Consider the following 23,448-nt stretch of genomic DNA (forward strand, 5'->3'; position numbering starts at 1 on the left):
GATTTTAAGACTCTATCCTTCAAAATAATTCATAACTTATGAAATGTAACTGGTATTTTAGAACAGCTCTAAGATAGGAGATGGGAGACAGAAGGGAGGAATAATTTGCATGACTCAGCTCTGAGGTAAGGACATTCCTCCGGGGAGCGCCTGGATTCTGCACATACTAGACCTACAAACATCTTAGCAGCATCTGTTTTTCTACAGGACCTATGGAGCAGATCCGACATAGCATAGGGGGTCCCCAGGAAAGAGGAATCCTCTTTTCTTAAATCCTGTAGGTTACAATGCAAACATCACCATAATCATTTTAGAGGATTCAACTCTGTTTCATGCAATTCCATGCTGAATCATAACTAAGTAGCAAGACTTAGAGGTCTGAAAGTGCATCTTTTTGAAAGTCCTTGAAGTAAAAAGATTGAAATTTACATAATACCTCCAAATACATAATTTCCAGATGTCAGTGCAAACCTTTTAAAGTTTCTTTCAGTTTTCCTTTCTCCTCACACAGAGTTTTATTAATAATTTTTGTCTGATGTGAAGTGGGCACAAAATTATGTTCAAGTTGCAAGTCAGGTACATAATTTGCCAACTCAGTAAAACAAACGTGTATCTTTCCAGGTGAAGGCAGAGATGGCTGTTGGGCAACATTGAAAATGTTTTGTGGCATTGCTCATTTTTGCCCTGTGGAATGTTCATAAATCATATTGTGCCAATCATTTAAGTGACAAATAAGTCTTACCTTGTACGAGGTGCAGGGCGACACACAGAGACATGCAGGCGGTGCAGCTGACTGGTGCATGCAGTCTGCACACTTGCTGAGGATATATTGCAGAGTCCACGGTTAAAGCACTGATTATAGTATCCTCGTTTTGGCACGTTGTACTGGTGACGGCAAAGTTTTAATCGGCCAATGACATCAACCTGAGTTGCTGTCGACACCTCAGCTGAGATCTGGAAAAAGCCACAACCTTGAAGTACCTGTCAGCCCCGAGAGAGAGCGAGAGAGAGATGATGCCTTCACGCACAGGGATAAAACTTCGACCGCATCGCATTCAAGTACTTATGCAGAACAACAAAATACACTTGACATGTAAAAGTGGTTCTTCGGCAGGTAACATTACTGTGTTCCGCAGTGGTAGAATGAGGAGTAAATGCAAATGAAGGTAATGCTTCAGCAGCAATATTTTAGGGGAGGAATAATTGACGTGTTAGCCCTCTGATGGACATTGGATTTTTTTATAAATCCAAAATAGTTTAATTACATGTGTGCTGTAGCTGAAGCTATTGATCTTTCTCTGTTCTGCCACTTTGTAATTGAAGCCTAAATGAGACAATGCAATGAAATATTAGTCACTTAAAAATGTTGTAAAGTTATCAACGTTAATTAGTTAAAGGCCCAAGGGTCTGTAGGGCCTAAACTAACTTACATGAGACATCATTCTAACTTTACATCATAATTTATTACATATTTCAGTTTTACGACCACTGTAGTTAAGTTACTTTATCAACAACGCACAGGAATAAGTTTTCACCTTTTGGGACTCGGACTCTGACTCTGTCTCTGTCTAAAATCTGACCCCCGACTTTGGTAACCTATTATCACAACTAACGTTATGTAACGTTAACGCAACGTAAAATTATAACATTAGCATCCCAAACAAATAGTCTTAATTGCTTGATTGTCCAAGTTATGCAATGTATTGGTTATGTTGCCTTGAAAAGCCACTAAGCTAAGAGCTAGCGAACAGAAAATCTAAAACAAAAGAAGAAAAGTAAGATGAATAGAAATAACCATTATCTGTTAACTTAACGTTAAATCTTTATTTTGCTAGTTAGCTAACAATCGTTAACTTTGCTAGCTAAGGTTACCAACGTAGTTAATTTATCATATAAAAAAATCACTAGTTTTCAAACATAACTTAATTAACTGGTTACCTATTCGACTACAGCGAGGATATTTTTCAATAGACATCTAATTTTAGATAAAACACAATATCTCTGCTGTGTAAATTGATGGTAACGTTAACATCTTCGTTACTTTCCGTTACCGTCAATCGCCATTTTCATACACGACCATGTTCCTTTCAAACTAAAAGACTTCCGTCCTCACAGGAAGCTACATAATAAACGCCATAAAACAACATACACGACACGAACTCTACATCCAACGAAACAAAAAGCACACAGAAGCTGGCACATTACAATGTGCAGATTTTTACATGCAGTTATATTTCCTGCTGAAAGCATATGTTTTGGCTTCAGATGTTCAATTACATTTTGTCATATTTCTTGTCCATGATTCCCTTTTCTTTTTTATAAACTCCTGCCCCCGTGTGGTATTATTCAGTAACTGTATCAGATAGATAGATAGACTTGTGCTTTTCTGCTGCCAATGTGAACTGCAAAAACATACATTCATACAGATTATGTAAAGACGCTTATTTTCCTCTTTCAGTGCATACGAACACAAGCTGAACCCTGTGTAAAATGTTCCTGTCATTTAAAAGTGTGACTCAGTGTCATTAAATAATTCCCCTCACTACTCACTGTAAAGCACTACATAGTGTTACCACAATTTATTAATTGGGTCTCATGAAGACAGTTCAATTTGGAGCAGTCTGTAAACCTGTTTTTAATGACGACTGATTATAATGCGAGATTAAAGAATACAGAAATTCCAGTTAAACAGAAATTCAATTTAATATTAGATATGACAAAAGGTGATGGTGGTGCCACTCCCTGAAATTAATCCACCAGGTTTGGCCAAGGACAGTCTTTGGTTTGTCCAGATTTCAATATGGCCAGAGACTTTGAGAAAGCTGTGACTGGCCATAGACAGAACCAATGAGAATTTTAGAAGGAAGACATTTTTCTTTGTTTTTTAAGAAACATTAGAAACTGGAATCCAAACCGGGACCTTTGCCAAGCATGGTACAACATTTTGTTTTTGTTTTTTAAATAGGGCAGTGAAAACCTTTTTTATCACAGTGTATGCACATAATGTTATTTATTTATTTATTTTATTTACTTTCTACTAACCTATATATAAGTGTTTTCTCTTTCAAAACTAGTACTTATTAATTAATCTTTCTTATCAAAACTGCACCCGGGTGTTTATACAGCCACAAAATGTTGAGGAAATACAGTGAAACAAAAGCTGTCATAACAGAGGAAGATCCATGAGTTCGACTGTGACAGCTCGATAACCAATGAGAACATCAAACGCAATACGAACAGCAATTACAGCCAATGAAAATTGAGAGTGGGCGGGCGCTTTGTTGTTGTGGTTGACGGTTCACTTCCTGCTTTATAACGTAAAATCAATAAACTTCTGCGTGGAATAGTTAAATAAGAGAAGAGAAGAAACCGAGGATCTGGTCCGGGTAGGTAGTTAAGAGCTGTTACTTCTTTTCTGTAAATATTTCAACTTTAGACTAAAGTGTCAGTAAACCGAAGAGGAAATACTGAATTGAACTGGTACACCCTCTGCTGCTCACAAGACTGCGGCATGTGATATCGATTAGAGAAAAACACACGGGACAAAATAGCCCTGTTTCAACTCTTGATAGACTGCCAGAGATGCAGGGAAAGATGGATTCAATATTTGAGTTATATGTTGAGTGAATGCCTCGACGTCGATATCGATATGCTGATAGAGGTAACTGTGGTGCTTTGGGTTTTGGAGTGATGGTTTTCGCTTGATGTGATGACCAAACAGGGAGGCATTCTGGTCAGTGGTCATTCTACAAAAGAAGAAACATGTAAGGTGAGGAATGAATGCAGATCGTTCTTGTTACTTATCCAGTCCAACAGTTTTGCTGGGAACTACTACTAAGATGGGTTGCTGTTGATTTAAAAAAAGTAATTTTCAATGCACTAACATAATTCAGTTTATCTCTATTGTATTGGTCATGTGAAATTGTACCAAATTTGCTGTTATTTGAATTACTAGCCTACAAGTAAAAGGTGTTTTTACACGTGATATTACATTAGGGCAGCAACTAAAGATTTTAAAATTATCTATAAAAAGTATTTTCTTGATTAACCATTTAGTCTATGAGTTATGACTATGTGTTTAGAAATAGTGAAATCTGTCATTGCCATGGTGATGTCTTTAATTTGCTTGTCTTGTCAGACCAACAGTCCAAAATCCAAAGATTCAGTTTCAGTGTACTGTCAAATATTACAATGAACAGCAAATCCTCACATTTGAGAAGCTGAAACAGAGAAGATTTAGGCTTTTTTTGTTGATGGACTAATCTATTAATCTACTAATTGTGCTTCATGTTATGTGCAACCTATCTGCAACGTTAATACCACAAGAGGCATCTGAGAAAATACATTTTGTTTTTTTTAACGGTGTGACCTGAACCTAATTTACTGTATGAAAACTGAAAACCAAAAATCATAAGTCCCATTAGAGCCTGATATGATTGTTTAAATTGTCCACCTCTTATAAGAGTCTTATGTTCTTAAGCAAGATTGCATTGGACTTAATTAAAATGCTTTTGAATGCGTTTTGTTTTTTAAAGTGATGGTAGACGTCCTGCTGGATGAAGTTTCCAAGAAATACAGATACAGGAGTAGAGAATATAGATGTCTCAACCATCAAAAGAAGAGAAAGCAGTTGTAAACAATTAGTTAGATTTCCACCCTGGATGCAATCCTCTCTGCAACAGGCGGACTAAACATGGTGCATGTCTACAACTGCCATCCTTTCTCCTCACAGCAGATAGTACAGGTAAGTGAAGTCTGGCTGATTCTGTTTAAACAAAAAATCATAACCACTGATGATCCAAATGTATTATTTGTATATTTTTTACTAGTCTACCGTCCCTCTCTGTTGCTCAGGTGGAGCAGGAGCCTGGACTGGTCTGCTGTGGAGGTGGAGCCCTGTTCGTGGTGGCTACTGGAGGATGCAAGGTTATCTTAAAATATACACATTTTAAAACATAGTTGCCCCATCCGATCATTATTAAAAAGCTAAGATTAACCCTTATATACAGCATAAGTGTAACCTCATAAAAAACATACCTAAATGTCTGCAGATTGTGGGAAAATAATCAGTTTATCTTTTGGAGATGAAAGATTTGTGCAGGATACTGACTGTGTTGTGATGCAATGACCTCAACCAAGGTGGATGCCTACAGTGTGGAGAAGGAGGGATGCCCTCTCATCTGTCGCTTTGCCACCATGGGCACTGTGAAGAGCATCCAGCACAGCAAGATAGGTAAAAACATTTCCTCTCTTCCTTTGTCAGCAACAGCAGCGACACACATGTATTGACATTCACATTTAGCGGTTCATTTGTTTTTCGTGTAATATGGGAGCAAGGCAGCTGATAACAGTAGCGGTAACAGTGTGAGATGGAGAGATAAAGAGATTAGGCATAAAAAAGAAGCAACATTTTTACATCCTTGTTATTCTTTCAACTTCTCCCCTCACATCCAGGAGATTACCTGGTGACCATTGAGGAAAAAAACAGCGCCATCTACCTGAGAGCCTACACCAACTGGCGCTACCAGGTACAGCTAAGCTTTCTGATAAATACTTTAAATACCATAGCATAGTGTTATGAGATGTAACTACACTCTGTTCTGCCCTCTGTTTTTGAAATGATTTGAGATAAAGATTTGTGATCTTAATTTAAACCAAAATATTGCTTTAATGTCATCTAAGCTAGGGAATAGAATAGAAACAAATAGCAGCTTTTATTTAACAAACAGTCTGGTACTCCATAGTGCCATTAACATTAAACCTGGTTTGAATTGGTCCTCTAATGTGTGTGTGTGGAAATGTGCCCAAGACAAATGAGCTCTTAAAAATACTTTTTCAAGCTCATGAGTCTGACAGACTGTCAGACTCATGAGCAGTTTGATGTCAATCCTTCCACCTCTTGGATGATCATCTTTGACTGTCTGTCTGAGGATGAAGCTTAGTTTTTCACCTCTTTGACTTCTTTACTTATCATTCATTCATTATTTTTATGTAGTTATGTTGTGCTTCCTATTCAGGCGGAGGAGAAGGCCCGTGTCGGGGTGCGTTTGTTGGGCCACCTGCTGCGTGGGGCGTCTATGCGGGGTGGAGTGCAGATGGAGATCATTGAGATGCCTCTCTCAGAGCGACCTGTTGCTGTTGCGTGTTGCTCTGTAACAGGAGACCTTCTGGTCGGCTGCGAGAACACTCTGATTCTGTTTACTTTGAGGAGACAGAACCAGCAAAGCCTGGTAAGAACCCACCTGCTAATCCATGAGTTTACCTCCTCTGTGGACTGTTTATATGAATTATCTTAAGGTTAGATTATTCTGTATGTATAGACATACAAGTGCAGGATAAGGTCACCATTTGAGTTTCACTGTTTCCCAGGAAGTGACCGTTTTCCACAACATTAAAATGTTTATTGTATTTGGTCAATAAGACTTAAAGTATTAAGACAAAAGTGTTCAAATATCAAATACGGTACATTATTAGAAGTCGTATTTCATCATCAGGTTTATCTGTTTTTGTCATTGTCAGTTACCGACTCTAAACAAAGTGGACTCTTATTGATACACTAAATGTTGCAGTAGCATAATGTTTCTTTCTCTGGAAAAAACTGCAGAATCAGCAGAACCTTCCGAGCATGGGGCCGAACACTCAGCAGACCTCCAGTCAGAGTCAAGGTAAGGACAGTAACACTTGCTGTGAACACATCATCAGGCAAAGACTCATTCTGTGACTAAACAAATATATATATATATAGTCAGTAATGTGTAAACTGGAGTGAAATATTCCAGTTACAATCCCCAAAACAAGAAATGAAAAAACAGTCCTCACTTAGAAAATAGTGTCCATGAGGTTACACCAACAAAATGAGTTATCTCTGTAATTCAGTCATTATGTGATCATTGTTGTTTTTTTACTAACCTTTAAAGGGCCAAATGTGCTTGTAAACAAATTATTTACTACATGACTAGTTTGGAAGGAGGTAATGGGCTGTGATGAAGGAAAACACGTCTGCTTTGCTGACTCTTCCATGGTTTCCTCCTTGCAATTAGGTCAGACCTCAATTTCGAACCAGAATCTTTCTATCCTGGATTTTGAACGCTCAGTTATCCTGCATCTTCCAAAAATCAAACCGAAACAGGTACTTCTAAACATTTTTCTTTTCCTCGTAGTCTATTTATCCGCTATACAATCACACAAGTAAATAACACTCCTTTTTACTGGTTTACTGGTTTTTACTATGAACAATGCCCGGGACACATAAATAGAAAATCCTAAATAGTTCTTGATAATTTCACAAACAGAAGATTCACGTCTGATTTGGTGTAGGTATTTCCAAAGTTCACACTACCTAAATTGACAGTCTGTGGCTTTTGTTACTCTAACGCCTTCTCTGCCCCCCTAGGTGGCGCTGTGTGGAGGATATGTGGCAGTGCGGGGAGAGCTGGAGGTGCTCGTACTGAAACTGGATGCATCATCTGAACCTAAAACTCTGGAAGAATCGGACACAAATAATGGTTTTTTGTTATGTTCAGTTAACAGACTGTAAAAAAACATATGGTTGTTCCATCAATGACAAAAAATGTTTAAGCTTCTAAAATCTACGTTTTGGGTTTACCACTGGTAGCAGTTTTTTGGCTTGGTCTAAAATCCAATTTTGGGGCAAAGGGACGAGGCCTCATTGTTGCTGAGGTCATCACTGCTGAATGTGATTGGCTAAAACACTTCTCAATCAACCAAAGGCACCCCAAAACAAATTTCATCATAATGATTCTCAAAATTGCCACCATGAGACACATATGATGAAATTAGCTACTGAGACCATAATGTCTTGTGGCAAAAATCTTTGAACTCTGTATCACATCTGTATCTCAAAATGTATCTATAGGATGGATGTTTGTATGAGCATGATTTTGTGACATTACAAGTAGTTTGGAAGCCAATCATATTCTAGTATGCTTTGATGTGAAAACTTAAAAACCCCATTGCACATACATTGAGAATAGACTTTTCTGTAAAGACTAAGGAAATTCCTGCAGTTAAACTTTTGAAATGAACAAGAATAGTATATTGATAGATGTTTTTCAATGAGGGAGTAATTATTATTCCAAGAAGGGTATTTTTATGTCTTCGCGTCTGTGGATCTTTAAGCTAATCAAGTTTGCAAAAAGCTGTTGGATATGTATTTATATATTTTCATCAAGCTTTAGTTTGGTGGACCGCATAAGAGAAACATATGTGATGTGTGTTTATGTATTTGTGTGTCTGTGCAGAAGATCATCTAGAAGATCAGTCTGACTTTCTGTTCCTCCCGAGACACCAAGAGTTGCTCGGTGATCGAGCTAAAGACTGTAACATCCTTGTCAGCATTGAAAAGACCGGACTGGAGGACAGAGGACAGTACACACTGTCATACGTTCTCTTCAGGTGTGTGCTTGTATTTCTGCGACCCAGTTGGACCTTTAGATCTTTACAGGGAGTGTATTTTTGCTATGTGAGGTGTATTTGACGATTAATTTCTCTTTTGCAGGCGTTTTACTCCAGATTTCTCCCAGGGCTGCAGTGTGCAGGAGACTCAACTCCACTCCCTACAGCTCTACCCTCTGTTCACTAGTCAGTACAGTATACAGGATGAGATACAGAGACACATGTAGACCGACACATCGAAATAAAGGGTGTCACTATAAAAGCAGCATATACCATTTATATATTCAAGTCAGTTATACTTTAATTTAACCCTACTATTCTGCTGCCTACCCCGTTGAAGCAAAGCCCTGCATAACATTCACTGCAGCTCATTTTACATTTTACATTCAAGATCTAATTTGTTTAGTTGACTGAGAGTTGTTTTACACATTATCAGAGCAGTTTCCCTTCTTTTTCAAAAAAGTAATTGTCACCATCTTATCTCATCAAATTGAGCTTCTACTCTTTAAGTGAAAGTTTGTCAGTTTTGGAAAATGATGAAATTATGTCATATTCTTTCACTGATTAAATAAGATTATATATGTAAGTGAATACTGGGCTTTTTAGTAATTGTGTGAGGGTTTTACATGATTGTCATGATGTCTGTGAGTATACATTATTTGGTGACCACAATATTGTTTACAAAACTCTGTTATGCTGTTGAAAGCTCTTTTGAGAGTCAACATTACAGTAAGATTTTTTTGTCAAACATTGTTTCTGCTTCTGTCTTTCTCTCTCCAGGTAAACAGTCAGTTTCTCTGGAAGAACCAGCATGTGTGTTCTGCTTCTTCTCTCTCCCCACTGTCGGCTACCTGTACAGTCTGAAGGGTGGTGTCGAGCTTCTCTCAGCCTACCAGTATCCAGAGAAGGTCCTGGAGGCGGTGCTGACAGACCACCTGTTGCATGTCATCACAAAGTATGTCTGCCGTCTGATTTGTTATGAAAATCATTTCATCTTCTTTGAATCACCGCTTTCAATTAGAACACTTGATATGACAAATCCACACATCATTCTCACATTGTTTAAAAAAAAAAAAGCAACAGTCTTGACGAATCATTTAACTAACATTTAGTCTTTTGAAACCGAAACTGAATGCTTCACCTTCATTCAAAGTCTTTGTACAGGACTAAGTGACTTAAGATGGAGCATGTTTATTACTCTGGTCTGAAGATTTCTGTTTGGCATACAAGTGAGTTTGTTACTAGATTTCTGTGCGTTCCCGGTAGGAGTGCATTGCAGTGTTTCACTGTGCGCTGTGCAGCAGTAGCAGCCAGGATTGAAGACCCCTACATCGATACCACCATGAAGGTATCAGCCTAATCTTAAAACCTTGCTTTTTGGGTTTATGGTGTTGAGCGTACTAATATATGGTATTTATTTACACTAGAAGATATATTTAAATATTTGTCTATATTTGCGAGTGCCCTTGCTTGTGGTCAGTGGCTTTGTCTCTGTTTATCAGCACATCTGTATCCTTAAATAATCGTGCGCGCGTGTGTGTGTGTGTGTGTGTGTGTGTGTTTGTAGGCCTGCCCGCCCTGCAGCCTGGAGGTATGTGCGCTCAGGATGCAGTTGTTTATTGGTCTGCGGTCAGTGTGCGTCTACGGCCGCCATGTTGTCCTGCTCTCCACCGCTGACACAGAGACACCAGAGGAGACCGAACGCAACACACACCGCAGAGGCCTGTAAGTCACATTCATACACACACTCACGCACACAAACAATACACTGAGTTAAACACACACCCATACAGAAACACACATGGCTATGATGGTGTTTTAGTTTTAGAAGCTTCATCAGATATGTCCTCAGATACCTCCCTGCGGGTACCAGAATACTCTAAAGAGGGGTTTCTCAGCGTGTGTGTGTGTGTGTGTGTGTGTGTGTGTGTGTGTGTGTGTGTGTGTGTGTGTGTGTGTGCATACATGCATCATAAACCTGTTTACTGTATGTGTGTGTTGTTATTTTAGCGAGTTGAAAGAACACACCATGCTGACTGGTATTTTCCTGGCGGTGGGAATCGATCCCGCAACCACCCCAGCTCTGGAGAGCCTTCTATCACGCCCCTTCCTGTAAGACAAAACCCATCCACCCCCGTCAGTGTCTGTTGTCACTTCCAGGCCAAGCTGCAACACCAGAAACACTCAAAATACTCACATTAGCAGATGAGTGTTAACCGAATCATTAGATTAGCCCTTATTTGAAAGGGAAACTTGACTGTTTGGATTCTCTTTCACTTTTTAATGTCACAAATGTGTCTTCTCTCTCAGCTTCCATTAAAGTTTCTGTTTTTTGCATTTGGAACTAATATTGCTAACTGCTAGCTAAAAGGTAATCAGCCTTAACTTGAGTATTGTGATGATAAATACCTTGTGAAGAAGGTTCAACATGTCAAGGTATCTCTGCCTCAGTCTAACCATGTTGATAAAGGAAGTAAAGGTAGTACTTTATTTTTTAAAAAGAAAGGTAATAGAACATTTTTTTCTTTGACTGTTCAGCAAAAATAGAAACAGAATTTCCCCTGTGAGGAGCCCTATATTAAAAAAAAATTATTAGATGCTCACTTAATTATATTGAATAAGAAGTTAAACATTTATGATAAATTCAGACTTAAACTCTGAAATTATGAAGCTGATTTTGGATTAACATTGATGGTGCTAATCAAGTATTTAGAATACACATGATCATTGATATACAGTATATCAGGTATATAAGGAATGGCAAACTACATCAATATTTACACAGTTATTGAAAAACTGCCAACAAAAAGTATTTTATTTCAAGATTACATTTGACAGTAGCAAAATATTTTCCTGCCAAGAAAAGTAAATTCTTTTCATTCAAGAAACATTTTAAGCACTGATTCTTCATATTTCAAGCCCCTTTATTTATCTTTTATTGTATAATTTTATTTCTTTCCCACTGTCGCTTGCTCATGGTGGGAATTGTTAGTTAAATAATATTACAAAGAGTAAGGTCTAGACTTGCTCTATATAAAAAGTGCAATTTCTGTTATGATTTAGCACTATATAAATAAAATATTTATAATAAAAAAAAAAAGTGTAAAATAAGTGTACCCATTTTGTTACCAAACCCTTAGCAGTTATGGCTTTACCTCCTGTACAAAACTTAATAATTAAGCTCTGAGGCCCTAAAACATGGCTTGGTCTAAAAGTGACAACATTTCCTGTTGTAGTTCCTAAACTTATCCAACCATAACCTGCCTAACTGCTCCCAGTGTGTGTGACGTTTTGCTCACAAACTAATCACGTTTGAACTGAAATAAAAAGTTTTGGATTTTACTCATCTAACTAAATAATCCTACTTTACTGGACAGGTTCCTGTTTTTTTAGTAACACTTGCATTTCAATATGTTTTTGTGTGTGTAACATTGATGCAATGTTGCGCACACCTGTAGTTGTAGATTCAACACCTTAAAGGTTCAGTGTGTAATATTTCTGAGGATCTATCAACTGAAATGCAATATAAGATCCATAACTGTTTTCAGTGGTGTGTAAAGATCTCACATAATAAAACATTATGTTTTTATTACCTCAGAATGAGCCAAATATCTCCATAACCGCGAGCACCCCCTTCCATGGACGTCGCCACGCTGCATCGTCATGTTTCTACAGCAGCTGAAAACGGAAAAACAGCACTACAGGGCGCGTTTCGTCACTACGTTCTTCTTGTTCTACTTCTGGTAGAATTCAGGCAGTGCAGACACTTTATCACTATGTTGATATGTACATTAGAAGAAGAAGAAGTAGAAATAATATACAGCAGGGGTCTGCAAATAAGTTTTGAATTGGAACAATATTTTTAACCATTAGATGGTAGATGAGAATATAAGCCATAAGATTGACTCACGCAGGTCTTGCAACCTAAGAGTGGGGGGGGTTCGATCTCACTGCAAGACAAATTTTTTTCTCTCTTCAACAAATGGATTCTGCAGCGAATGTTTCTCAGATCACGGCATGTGCTACACTGCATTTGTTTCTGTGTTTTTATCCGCATCCATCAACCTACGGACCATTTTCCAGTTCCCCAGTATCTCCACGCAGAGGACATTTAGAGGAGTCAGATTTTCTGACGGCTCTTTCAGAGGTGTGTCAAGCAGGCTACAGACTCTTTTTTTTAAATGTTGTTCAGAACTTTTCAAAATAAAAGCTCAGTTCAAGTCCAAATACCACATTACAGTTAACAAGCTTCCTGCACTTTTATTTTGTAGGCAAAACCACTAAAGAAGAAGTGATTATATGAGTAGCAGTTGCTGCCATGACTAAGATCTGTTTCAGCACCGCTATCAAAGTATTTATTTATTTATATTTTTTTGCCACAATCAAAGCACCATAATCTGGCAGCGGGTCAGATATTAATGTTGGCGGGCAGTTTTGGTGATGGTCCATATTCACAGAGAGAATGAATGTGTTTCCCTTGTCAGTGTTTGAATAAACTTTATCTAATGTGTGGTTTATAATGGACTGTGGTGCAGAAACAGTGACAGTGTTTCATACTCTTGGCTTACATTTTCCATGTTATCTGTCAGCAGCCAAGTCACAATAACATATGGTTTTACTGAATAATTAAGTAAATATAATTTCTTAATAAATATACCTAAAGAACCCTCATTTCTTTACTGGCTACTCTCTGCTGTCTCAGAAGAGATACCTTTTGTGCTGTTGTCAGCCACCGTAGCCTACGCTCTTTTAAAGGTTAGGGGGCAGTGGTAGACTGGAAAATGGTTGCTATTCGCAACCCTCGCCACTACATAGCACTAAATCTTACAACTTGAACCTTTAAAAAAAACAAAAGGATTTTAAGTAGCATCCTCAAATATGGCGACAGGCAATAAAGGCAGAGACAGAGCAGCAATTTAGTAGTATTTCAGAGTTATAAATCCCTGTCATGCACAAACCCCTTACCATGCAATCTATTGCAGAACATAACCATAAACATACACACAAATACATTGTACTTTGGGACCATCACACCATGTTAACATGATGTATAATATATCACAATATCCAAGAGGTTGTTCTATACTGGGAGTACTATTGGTGTATATGATGTAGATACTAGTAGCATCCATGATCACAGTGTACAATCAATGTCATGACACACTTAATTTTTCAACTTAATGTAAGGAAAACCTGTCATGTACCGGTCAGTATTCTGTTTGTAGATGTCTTGATTGTAGTCACAGAAAAAAAATATATATATATTGAAAACCTCTCCAAACAAAAGGAACCAAAAATTATTTAAAACAATTATGGTAAAGAAACTCTGCGATAGACTGGTGACCTGTCCAGGGTGTACCCCGCCTTTCGCCCAATGTCAGCTGGGATAGGCTCCAGCCCCCGCAACCCTGTACACAGGATAAGTGGTTGACAATGGATGGATGGATGGTAAAGAAACTGCAGAGAAGAACAACAGTTCTGGTTGATATTTCTAGGAGTCCTTAGGCCATTATTTTCTAAATTTCAATAGGAGATATATCACACCGAATCCCAGTTTCAAGACTCCAGTCCAGACTGGGGCCAACACATTGATGCGTGGCATCCAACCCACATTTATATTTTCACTCATTGTCCTTTTGTGTGTCATCAGTGATTCCAAAAATTCACTTTGAACAGCAGATTTTGAGATTCAAACATTTCAGAACATCTACTCTACATTTAAAAACATTTATTGGATTTAACTCGTAACTCTGTTTGAGTAAACTTTTTGTTACCCCTCTGTGTTGACCTCTGACCTCAGGAGCAGGAAATGGACAATCTCTTCTGTCAGAGAAACCAGTTCAACAGGACATGGATGGAACATCTATGTGGTCGACACCGTCTCCCCCCTCGCTCTTTACCAAGAGATGGTAACACAGACATGATCACTCCAACTATTCGTTAACAAAAACAAACCGCTCAAGCTGAATGTCTGATCTTGTGTTTGTGTACTACTTTGTACATTTATTCAGTATGCAAATTATTAATGACAATTATGAAAGACTAAATAAATAACACCAGAACAAAAATCAAGGGTTTAACAAGCATAAAACTGATTAATGGCACATATCACTGTATCAAGACACTTTGTAATTGATTCCTTAAAGTTTTATCTCATAAAACTTTTTTCAATGTAGCAAGATTAACTTCTTTCCATGACAAATACTTTTGTTTTAGATGTTTTCTAAAATGAGAGAACATTTTTTATGTAATTTTGTTTTTAACTTAAAATAAGGTTTCAGGACTCGATTACACACAGAAAAGACACGTAAACTGTATGTTTATCTGTCTGTACACTCCCTTGTGTGTCTGTGTGTATATCAGGTTGAATACAGCCAGCGGTATGCAGAGACCAACCCACAAGGCCAAAGCCTTCGTCACCTCCTCAGTGAAGCTCACCTCCTCCTCCGTGCCTCCTTACTCCGAACATCAGAGCAAGAGAACACTGAGGACGACCCTGACGTTTCTCTGCAGACAAATGCGGACAAACCGGCTGAGAAACAGACAGCTGCACAGACAGACAGTCAAGAACTGGAGGAGGCACTCAGGCAGAACTGTGCACAGCTGGGAGATAGTTTCAGCAGGTAAAACACACTTAAATCAGCTTTAGAAACACCTTAATAAGGTTTTAATCTCTGTACACACCCCTTAAAATTAATTTAGGTTATAAGAGTTAAGCTAAAAGTTGTTTCAGCACTAATTCTTTATTGTTGTCTGTTCTGTTAGGGGCAGTCAGAAGGACTGCCACCTGGCTTTGCCGTACTACAGAATGTCGGGTCTGTCAGTCACAGAGGTCATGGCCAGGAACCACCCTCTTCCCAGCAGCCCTCACTCTTACGGCCCCGGCTTCCTGTTTTACCTGGTGCATTACCTTTTAGAAGAAACGGAGCAGAGCCTCAGTCAGGTACACACAAACATTAAAAAAAGAATAAACCTTCACATGCTGCTTGCATTGTACTTGTGATGGGAGACTTTTACAGCCAGGTATTTTGAGATTTGTTTTGAAGGTGACATATTGAATAAGTTGTTATTACATTACCCTGTAGCATTACAACGTGGAACAAATCCATCAACTTAAAGCTATCATTCTCTATCTGCTTCTGTGCACTTTATCTTAGATAGCAACTAAATTATCTCTGAATACGGCCAACCTTCGATGTTAATGTCTTAGCTTACATGACTACATGTTTATTTTACAATTTATAGGTTATATCCCAGCCACTGTGTAATTTTTATATAAGTTCATCAGTTAATCAGAAGCCAAAATATCCCGTACATGGGCGCTGCCATCTTGCACTATTGACATCACTTAGAGCCAGAGTTTGAGCAGTAGAGATGTTGTCATAGTGTACATCTTTATATACAGGCTGTACACTAAACACTGGGACCACCCGGTGTCCAAAATAAGATGATTAATATACAAGGAAACTTAAGGAAAAGTCAAATGAAAGAATTCTCTTTCTGCAGGAAGCAGCTGATCAGGTCATAGACATTTTTAGCCAATCAGAGCCCTCGCAGCTTGTCAGTGTGTGTGCCAGCCCGTCCATGATTAACCTAAGTCCTGCCCGGACGCTGCGAATCTTACAACATCTGGAGGACACAGCTGGTGTATCGGTTCCACTGACAATCACTATGGCAACTATGATGCTGCTTTTGGACGACCTGCCACAGTACACACAGCTGATGGAAAGACATGCTGAGGTTAGAGGGGATGGGGATGGGTGTGTGTGTGTGTGTGTGTGTCTGTGTGTGTCTCTGTCTGTGTCTGTGTCTGTGTTTAGGGATGCTATGTAATTATGAAGAAACTGAAATCTGTACTTTACTCTGTAACAGTATGCATTTAAATGAACAGTCTGTCTCTGTAATCCAATAATACATACTTGCTATCAAAGCACATTAACATTTAGTATCTTTTAACTAGATGACCAAGTAATGTTTGTTATTCTACTGTACCTGTCAAAAGATCAGTCAACTTGATATCTAGTTTTTCTAATACATCATTTACATACTATAACAATAAACATGTACTAGGTGTATATGAATAAAAACTGATTGATTGTGGAGGGACAACCTGGCAAAAAAATTGTTCAAATGAAACGGAAAATTGATATATATAGAGTTATACCTACGGGCAGATGAATCCATAATTGGGAACCTGAATTGTAGAAAGATGAACCTGAGGACTGTCTGTGTGTGTGTGTGTGTGTGTTCAGATGCTGCTGGTGTACGGGTTCATCGAGGAGTCGAAGCTGTTGCTGCATGGTGGAGGTGGAGGCCAGCACACACACATCCGTCCCACAGCACTGACTCGCCAGATGGCAAAGTCCCAACCAGGACTGCTGGTCGCTGCCATGGTGGCTTTACATGAAAACAACAAAGTTCAGCTGGAACAGGCTGATTACATATTCAAGGTGTGTGTGTGTGTGTGTGTGTCGGGTTCACAGCTAGGAGCCTTGGAGGAAAATCATCTTATTAATTTCTCACATTACCTGTTGCGACTTTGAATTTATGCAAAATTATAGCTTACAAGCTGCTTTAAAACATGGTGCCTTTTTTTTTTCTATTTTGAACATTCCTACCCAGAAACTACCAAAAAGAGCAGCAATATAAATGTGTGTGTGTGTGTGTGTCTAGGAACTGGGCTATGAGAATTGCTTACTGGTGGATTTCTGGGAGGCGATGCTCATGGCCTCCTCACAGGAAGCTGTCATCCAGGAACTTCTGTTCCGACTGACGTCTGTCTACATCGACCGGCTGATGAACACAAACTCAGATCCACACCCCAACCTTCAACATACAACTTCAAGACGCAGGTCGCTGAAGAGCGCTGAGGACCTGGTACAGTAGCTGAAAATGACTGCTGTTCTGTTTGTTTGGTAGAGAGCTGTTAAATTCAAATGCCACATTTTTAAGACATTTTCTGTTGAACTTGTGATATTTGGTCACCATCTTAATTGGTTGCCAAAACAATTGTGCTATTTGTATAAATAGTGTCATATTCAGAAATCAGGAAATCACATGGACATCACTCTCATATACTAAGAGGCCACATATATTTGTGTATGTTTCAGATCAACTCGTGCTCCCATTACGGTGCTCTGTACCCATGGCTTACAGTTCTCAGTCCAGTTCACACTACCAGTTTCCAACACCAGGAGGCGCTTCATAAACTGCAGGTAAATGAAATGACAAAATATGCCTGCTTCTAGGTGGCACAAATACATTTTCCTCAGTAAGTATCTGGAATTAAGAGCCACATTTAGCTGTAGGAAATAAAACAGCTGTAAATGGAACCAGCATTTCTATGTATGTGGTATGTATAGTATCTCACAAAAGTGAGTACACCCCTCACATTATTGTAAATATTTGATTATATCTGTAGAAACACTGTAGAATTGCACTTTGCTACAATGTAAAGTAGTGAGTGTACTGCTTGTATAACAGTGTAAATTTGCTGTCCCCTCAAAATAACACATCACCCAGCCATTAATGTCTAAACCGCTGGCAACAAAAGTGAGTACACCCCAAAGTGAAATTGTCCAAATTGGGACCAATTAGCCATTTTCTCTCCCTGGTCATGTGACTTGTTAGGGTTACAAGGTCTCAGGTGTGAATGGGGAGCAAGTGTGTTAAATTTGGTGTTATCACTCTCACACTCCCTCATACTGGTCACTGGAAGTTCAACATGGCAAAGAACAATCTAAGGGTCTTACAAAAAAGAATTGTTGCTCTACATAAAGATGGCCAAGGCTGTAAGAAGACTAGCAAGATCCTGAAACTAAGCTGCAGCACGGTGGCCAAGACCATACTGCGGTTCAACAGGACAGGTTCCACTCAGAACAGGCCTCGCCATGGTCGACCATAGAAGTTGAGTGCAGCGTCATATCCAGAGATTGTCTTTGGGAAATGAGTGCTGCCAGCATTGCTGCAGAGGTTGAAGGGGTGGGGGGGGGGTCAGCCTGTCAGTACTCAGACCATACGCCGCACACTGCATCAAATTGGTCTGCATGGCTGTCATCCCAGAAGGAAGCCTCTTCCTGTTTAGTTCAGATGGTGTCAAGCGTGTGTGGCGGCAACCAGGTGAGGAGTACAAAGACAAGTGTGTCTTGCCTACAGTCAAGCATGGTGGTGGGAGGGTCATGGTCTGGGGCTACAGTTCATTGAGGGAACCATGAATGCTGACATGTACTGTGACATACTTAAGCAGAGCATGATCCCCTCCCTTCAGAGACTGGGCTGCAGGGCAGTATTCCAACATGATAACAACCCCAAACACTCCATGCCGAAGAGGGTTAAGGCTGTGCTGGAAAATAATGGCGGCAACACAAAATATTGACACTTTAGGCCCAATTTGAACATTTTATCTTAGAGGTGTACACACTTTTTGTCTCATCATGTCCTTAGTACTTTTATCTTGGATTTGGGGATGTGACATTCAGGGACATAAAGCTGTTTTGAAATTATTGAAAAATTTTAATAAAAATAGAAATCAAATATGGAAAGATATTGTGGGGCTACTTGAACATAGCGCTTTAGTATCTTTAAAAAAGGATGTAAAAGGTTAGCGAACTGACGTAGTTACACTTACACAGCACTATATGTTCAGAGTTTATTAACATTAGCTAACGTTCGGCACCATAAGCTAGTCATTCAAGAGTAGCTGCGGCTGTGACAGCAAAAGCCCAGAATGTATTGAATTGAGCACAGATGTGCCTTTTTTCTCATTAATTAAACTTTGACAAAAATGATGTTATTTCTTCTCTCATTATTTCCCTTTCATTCTTATTTTTGTCCTGTGATTTTTAATGTTAATAATTCCTTTAAAATATACAATAATATTCCTGTCTCCAGTCTCTCCTGTGTGGTCCGTCCCTGTCTGTGGGCTCCATCCTGCCTCTGATGGAGCGTCTGTCTGAGGAAACCTTATGGGGCTTCAGCCTGCACCTCCTCTGTGCCACCAGAAGCGGGCAGTACGACAGCAGCATTGAAAAGCTGCTGGACCGATGTCCTCAGGCCATCATAGCCTACGCCAATCATCAGTTACAAGACAAAAATATGGTCTGTACTGAGCAGTAGCAGAAGGGTGTAGGCTTCTTACTGTGCCCTCACTCTGTAGCATGTCCAGTGCATGAAGTGCGTACACACTCTCACACAGACTTACCCATACTATTTATATCACCACAATAACATTAAGAGAGCTAGAACAAGAGGAACGTGTTGCTCTCAGAAGGATGCGTCTACAAGGAGCACATATTGGCACAATGGCCTCCTGGCTCTGGCTAAATCTACATTTGTCCACAGCAGATGCACTATCCACGACCTGGAGGAGTTACTAGTATAAATTAGTATAATATTATAACATTAAATAAAACCTTAAATGTTATTGTAATATACTTTACAATTAATTTGAACCATTTTAATATAGGCCTGTGTGTGTGTGTGTGTGTGTGTGTGTGTGTGTGGCATGAAGGAACAACAAATTTAAATACAATTCTAACAAATAAAAATTACAGTTACAGCACTTTCGTTTTTGTAGGTTGTTTTCATTACATAAACTGAATAGTTAGTCTGGTCCAACTCGTTCTAACTCATCAAGAATGATAATCACTCATGCAGAACAATGAGATCAACGTTTTGTTTGTTGTAGGGCGTAAACTCTCTGTCTCTGTCTCAACCAGCGGAGACAAGAAGGAAAGGAAGAGTAGAGTAGATACTGCATACAGATGAGTACCGGCCCACTTCAAGCACTGAGCATGTCTGTATTTTTAGTATATTTTTTAAGCTGTCACTCTCTGTCTTGTCTAATCTCTGTAGGTATTATGGTGGCAGAAGCTGCTCCCAGAGCTTTGTAATAGGACGAGAGCTGCCGCAGACAACAGCATCCTATTGGCTGCTCTCAAAGGTAGAAGCTTTTCTCAAAACACCGTCTGTCTGTCAGAAGTACCACAGTGCATACAAGGCCACACGATCACTTGAAATACTTTTTTTAAAGGGCCATCTCACAATTACCTGGCCAGAGTGCCAATTTGGCTTCTTTGACTGCAAGCAGTAACAAAGTCAGGAAACTAAATTAGGGCCGTTCATGATTTTCCTCTGTATTGGAGCAGCCTATAGCCTATGGAATCTATATCAGCGTAATCATTTTAGGTATGGTGTATTTATATTTGACTACTTTTAAGCCAACAAAACGCATAATAATTACAAGTATTCACTATTTTCTTACTTCACTTGTATTCCTGGCATTACGGAGAGGGTTTGGAACAGCATTTGGACCTTCATGCTAGTAAATTGTATTTACAGGAAATATAATGGATTTGTTCAATACATAAAAAAGTACAAATCTTAGAAATCCATTATATGTAGAAATGCAAAGCAACAGGGCACAAATGAACAATACTATAACGGGCAACAACCGATTTTACACATCAATGGATAAGACGCATGCCTTTGGTGTGAGAGATCTGGGTTCAACTCCCCACTGTGACACGTGCAGCAATGTGTCCCTGAGCAAGAAACTTAACCCCTAGTTGCTCCAAGTAAATGAAATGAAATGTAAATGTAATGACATAGATAAAGCACAATGTTACCAATGATATTAATAGAACTTGATAGATGATAATAGAAATAGTTTGAAAGTTGGTAATGGTAATATCACATCCTAGACATGTAAGCCATGCAGCAGAGACGATAACACTCAGTGGTACTAGTTACTAGTTAATATAAAATAAGTAATGATAGTAGTAATAATAACAATAATAAAAAAGTACAAAAAGCTAAGAATACATACAATCAAGTATAATATGACATTTTAAAGGAAGTACAGCAGTAAACAATATGTGTGAAGCAAAGTGCAAAAAAGTGTTTAATGTCTGAATCAGGAAAGTCATAGCTAGTAAAAAAATAAAGTAAGGCGATGGGCTAGTGTGGAAATGCATAGGGAACCTTTGGACATCTGTAAAATTCTGAATTTAGAGTAACTGGACTGACCCTCTCTCACACCAAGGGCTGACATTTTGTATTAAGAATAGAATAAAAGTAGAAACATCAAAGAAATTGTGAGAAAGTGAGATCAGCTATGATGTTGACGCTTGCCTGCGTTTATTGTGTTTTCTTGTTTCCATGTCAACAGAGACGCTGATTGTGGTTGCAACAGAGACGAGCCCTGCAGAGTTCTTGGAACTGATACCTGACGATGGTACCGCCGCATATTTCCTGCCTCACCTGTTGACATGTACCCAGAGACACCTGCTGGCCTGACGCACACACGCGCGCAGTGTATACTTGAATAGACAAAGACAAACGTGTTAGTCTTCTGTCCAAACTGATTTATACAACAAATGCAATCTTCTGTTGGCATTTGAACTGTGGCATCGGAGCAGTTGGCGGTTCAGTAATTTGTTCAAAGGACACTCAACAATAGGGTTTGAGGATGATTCAACCTTGCAACATTCAAAACATAATCCTGATTCTAAAATCTCTAAGCTATGACTAGCACTTTGTTTGTCCTCCGACAATCATGTACAGGTTTAGCATGTTATATGATGGCACTATACTCTACCCACTTTTGAGTAGTAAGCAATTAAACTGAACATTTAGGCAGTCACTCTGTGGATGTATTCTCTGTTTTTTAGCTGATAAAGAGTTCAGTACAAGTTCATGTTCCTGGGAGCCACACAGTCCAGCCTATATATCCAATATGCTTCTTTTTTTCCTGAATTTGTAGTGTGTTGTTTGTACCTGGAAATTGCTTTGCATTTCTTTGTTTGCCATTCATAATGTAATGTGCAAACATTTTTAAATATGTTAAAAATAAGTTATATAACCTATCAGTATCTCTTGCTGCCACAGCTGCAGAGACATTTCTAAATGTGGTCCATACTGAATGTGGTGATTAAAAAAGTTTAGCTACTATGAGAAATTATTTTTATTTATTTAAATTTTTGGTACTAAAACCCGGAAGTCAGTTTACACAGCACTTTAGAGCTGTTGAGTTCATATCCCGATATCTACCCTCAATATTGTTTGATTCAAAGTATGCAAATGTCTGTAGTTAAAGAAAAGAAACAAACTTCAGAGATTCATGTTCTACTCTACTTCACACAAGTAATTAAAGACATAATTTCAGAGCTGCTGAATGTAAAAAGAATCACAATCCGCTTGATTGGCCAAGTTTGCATCCACATCAAAGGAATGTGGCAGAGTTTTTTCATTTCTCTCAGTGTGCTTACACAATAATGGACATAAAATCAAAGAACAAGGACATCAAAGCTTAACAAATGAGGGTAATGAATAGACAGGACTATACACATGCACTGAGGGGAAAAGTTTTATATATAAATATATTTTTATAAACCACCAATGACCAAGATTTTAATGTATCAGCAGTTATTCAACATAAATATCTCAATAAATACCAGTCAGCCTTTCTGTTTCTGTTTAATTCATACTGTCACAGTAAACTGTAATCAGTAAGCCAACTGATACTGACTGCTTTAGCCTTTCTTTCTCACAGGTTTCGTTTTCTTATCTTGATTGTTTCATGGTGGCATTCATGTCTATGACAATGTATTGTCTGGAACTATACAGTAAGCTGGTACAGAATAGGCATCAAGATTCTTCCTGGTTTGAGTGGATGAAGTTGGTGATAGACAAATGTTTCTTATGTTGCCGCGTCAGTTGACTGACACTGATAACAGATTGTTCAGTGTGTGGTGTTTTTCAGTCACTGCAGTTTTACCACAGGAATGAGATGCACTTTTCAGATTGACCCAGAAAACACATGATTAGATAGTTTATCACTGTTGTATCTGCAATGTGGGCTCTTACTGAAGTCAGCAATTTAGCAATTAGTAAGTCTTGTCTGTTGTTTTAGACTGTTTTAAAGGGTATGGAGCCTGAATGTGCCAATATATTCATAAAATAGTTTTTATTATGTTAGAATCAATTACTTAGTAACTGTAAGATTACTTTGTGGACAAATATTGGTACAGTGTT

At 38.7% G+C, this 23,448-nt stretch overlaps 2 protein-coding genes across 5 annotated transcripts in view; one reads left to right on the forward strand and one right to left on the reverse strand.

Annotated features, from left to right (window-relative positions):
- bcar3 (BCAR3 adaptor protein, NSP family member) overlaps positions 1–997 on the reverse strand; it is a 79,157-nt gene extending 78,160 nt beyond the window's left edge. The window contains exon 1 of the mRNA XM_038715150.1: positions 743–997. The gene's annotated coding sequence lies outside the window, so the exon portion shown is untranslated. The remainder of the gene's footprint in view (positions 1–742) is intronic.
- A 2,257-nt stretch (positions 998–3,254) lies between these two features.
- hps3 (HPS3 biogenesis of lysosomal organelles complex 2 subunit 1) lies at positions 3,255–22,881 on the forward strand. Of its 4 annotated transcripts, XM_038715159.1 has the most exons (26): positions 3,318–3,386; positions 3,722–3,769; positions 4,536–4,744; positions 4,855–4,926; positions 5,140–5,233; positions 5,455–5,528; positions 6,018–6,230; positions 6,605–6,665; positions 7,041–7,129; positions 7,394–7,505; positions 8,262–8,415; positions 8,519–8,601; positions 9,196–9,370; positions 9,682–9,763; positions 9,983–10,140; positions 10,426–10,527; positions 14,216–14,324; positions 14,779–15,038; positions 15,181–15,358; positions 15,922–16,155; positions 16,668–16,865; positions 17,089–17,292; positions 17,526–17,630; positions 19,306–19,512; positions 20,269–20,356; positions 21,584–22,881. In XM_038715159.1, the coding sequence occupies exons 3-26, from the start codon at positions 4,694–4,696 to the stop codon at positions 21,709–21,711; spliced, it is 3,231 nt and encodes a 1,076-aa protein (XP_038571087.1). In that variant the 5' UTR covers positions 3,318–3,386; positions 3,722–3,769; positions 4,536–4,693; the 3' UTR covers positions 21,712–22,881. The 4 variants fall into 4 exon arrangements, with proteins under 4 accessions (XP_038571084.1, XP_038571088.1, XP_038571087.1 ...); XM_038715156.1 differs by lacking the exon at positions 3,722–3,769 and having other exon boundaries at positions 3,255–3,386; XM_038715158.1 differs by lacking the exon at positions 3,318–3,386 and having other exon boundaries at positions 3,437–3,769.
- The last annotated feature ends 567 nt before the right edge of the window (positions 22,882–23,448 follow it).

This window comes from Micropterus salmoides, unplaced genomic scaffold (assembly GCF_014851395.1).
Source record: "Micropterus salmoides isolate LMB-PRFRI ecotype aquatic unplaced genomic scaffold, ASM1485139v1 Ms_hic_scaffold_13, whole genome shotgun sequence".
Lineage (NCBI taxonomy): Eukaryota > Metazoa > Chordata > Actinopteri > Centrarchiformes > Centrarchidae > Micropterus > Micropterus salmoides.

Bases quoted from the DNA above. Each gene is read 5' to 3' on its own strand.
- hps3 (XM_038715156.1), top strand. From the start codon at position 4,694: ATGGTGCATGTCTACAACTGCCATCCTTTCTCCTCACAGCAGATAGTA. The intron at 6,666-7,040 runs GTAAGGACAGTA...CCTTGCAATTAG, and splicing joins GACCTCCAGTCAGAGTCAAG to GTCAGACCTCAATTTCGAAC. The intron at 17,293-17,525 runs GTACAGTAGCTG...TGTATGTTTCAG, and splicing joins TGAAGAGCGCTGAGGACCTG to ATCAACTCGTGCTCCCATTA.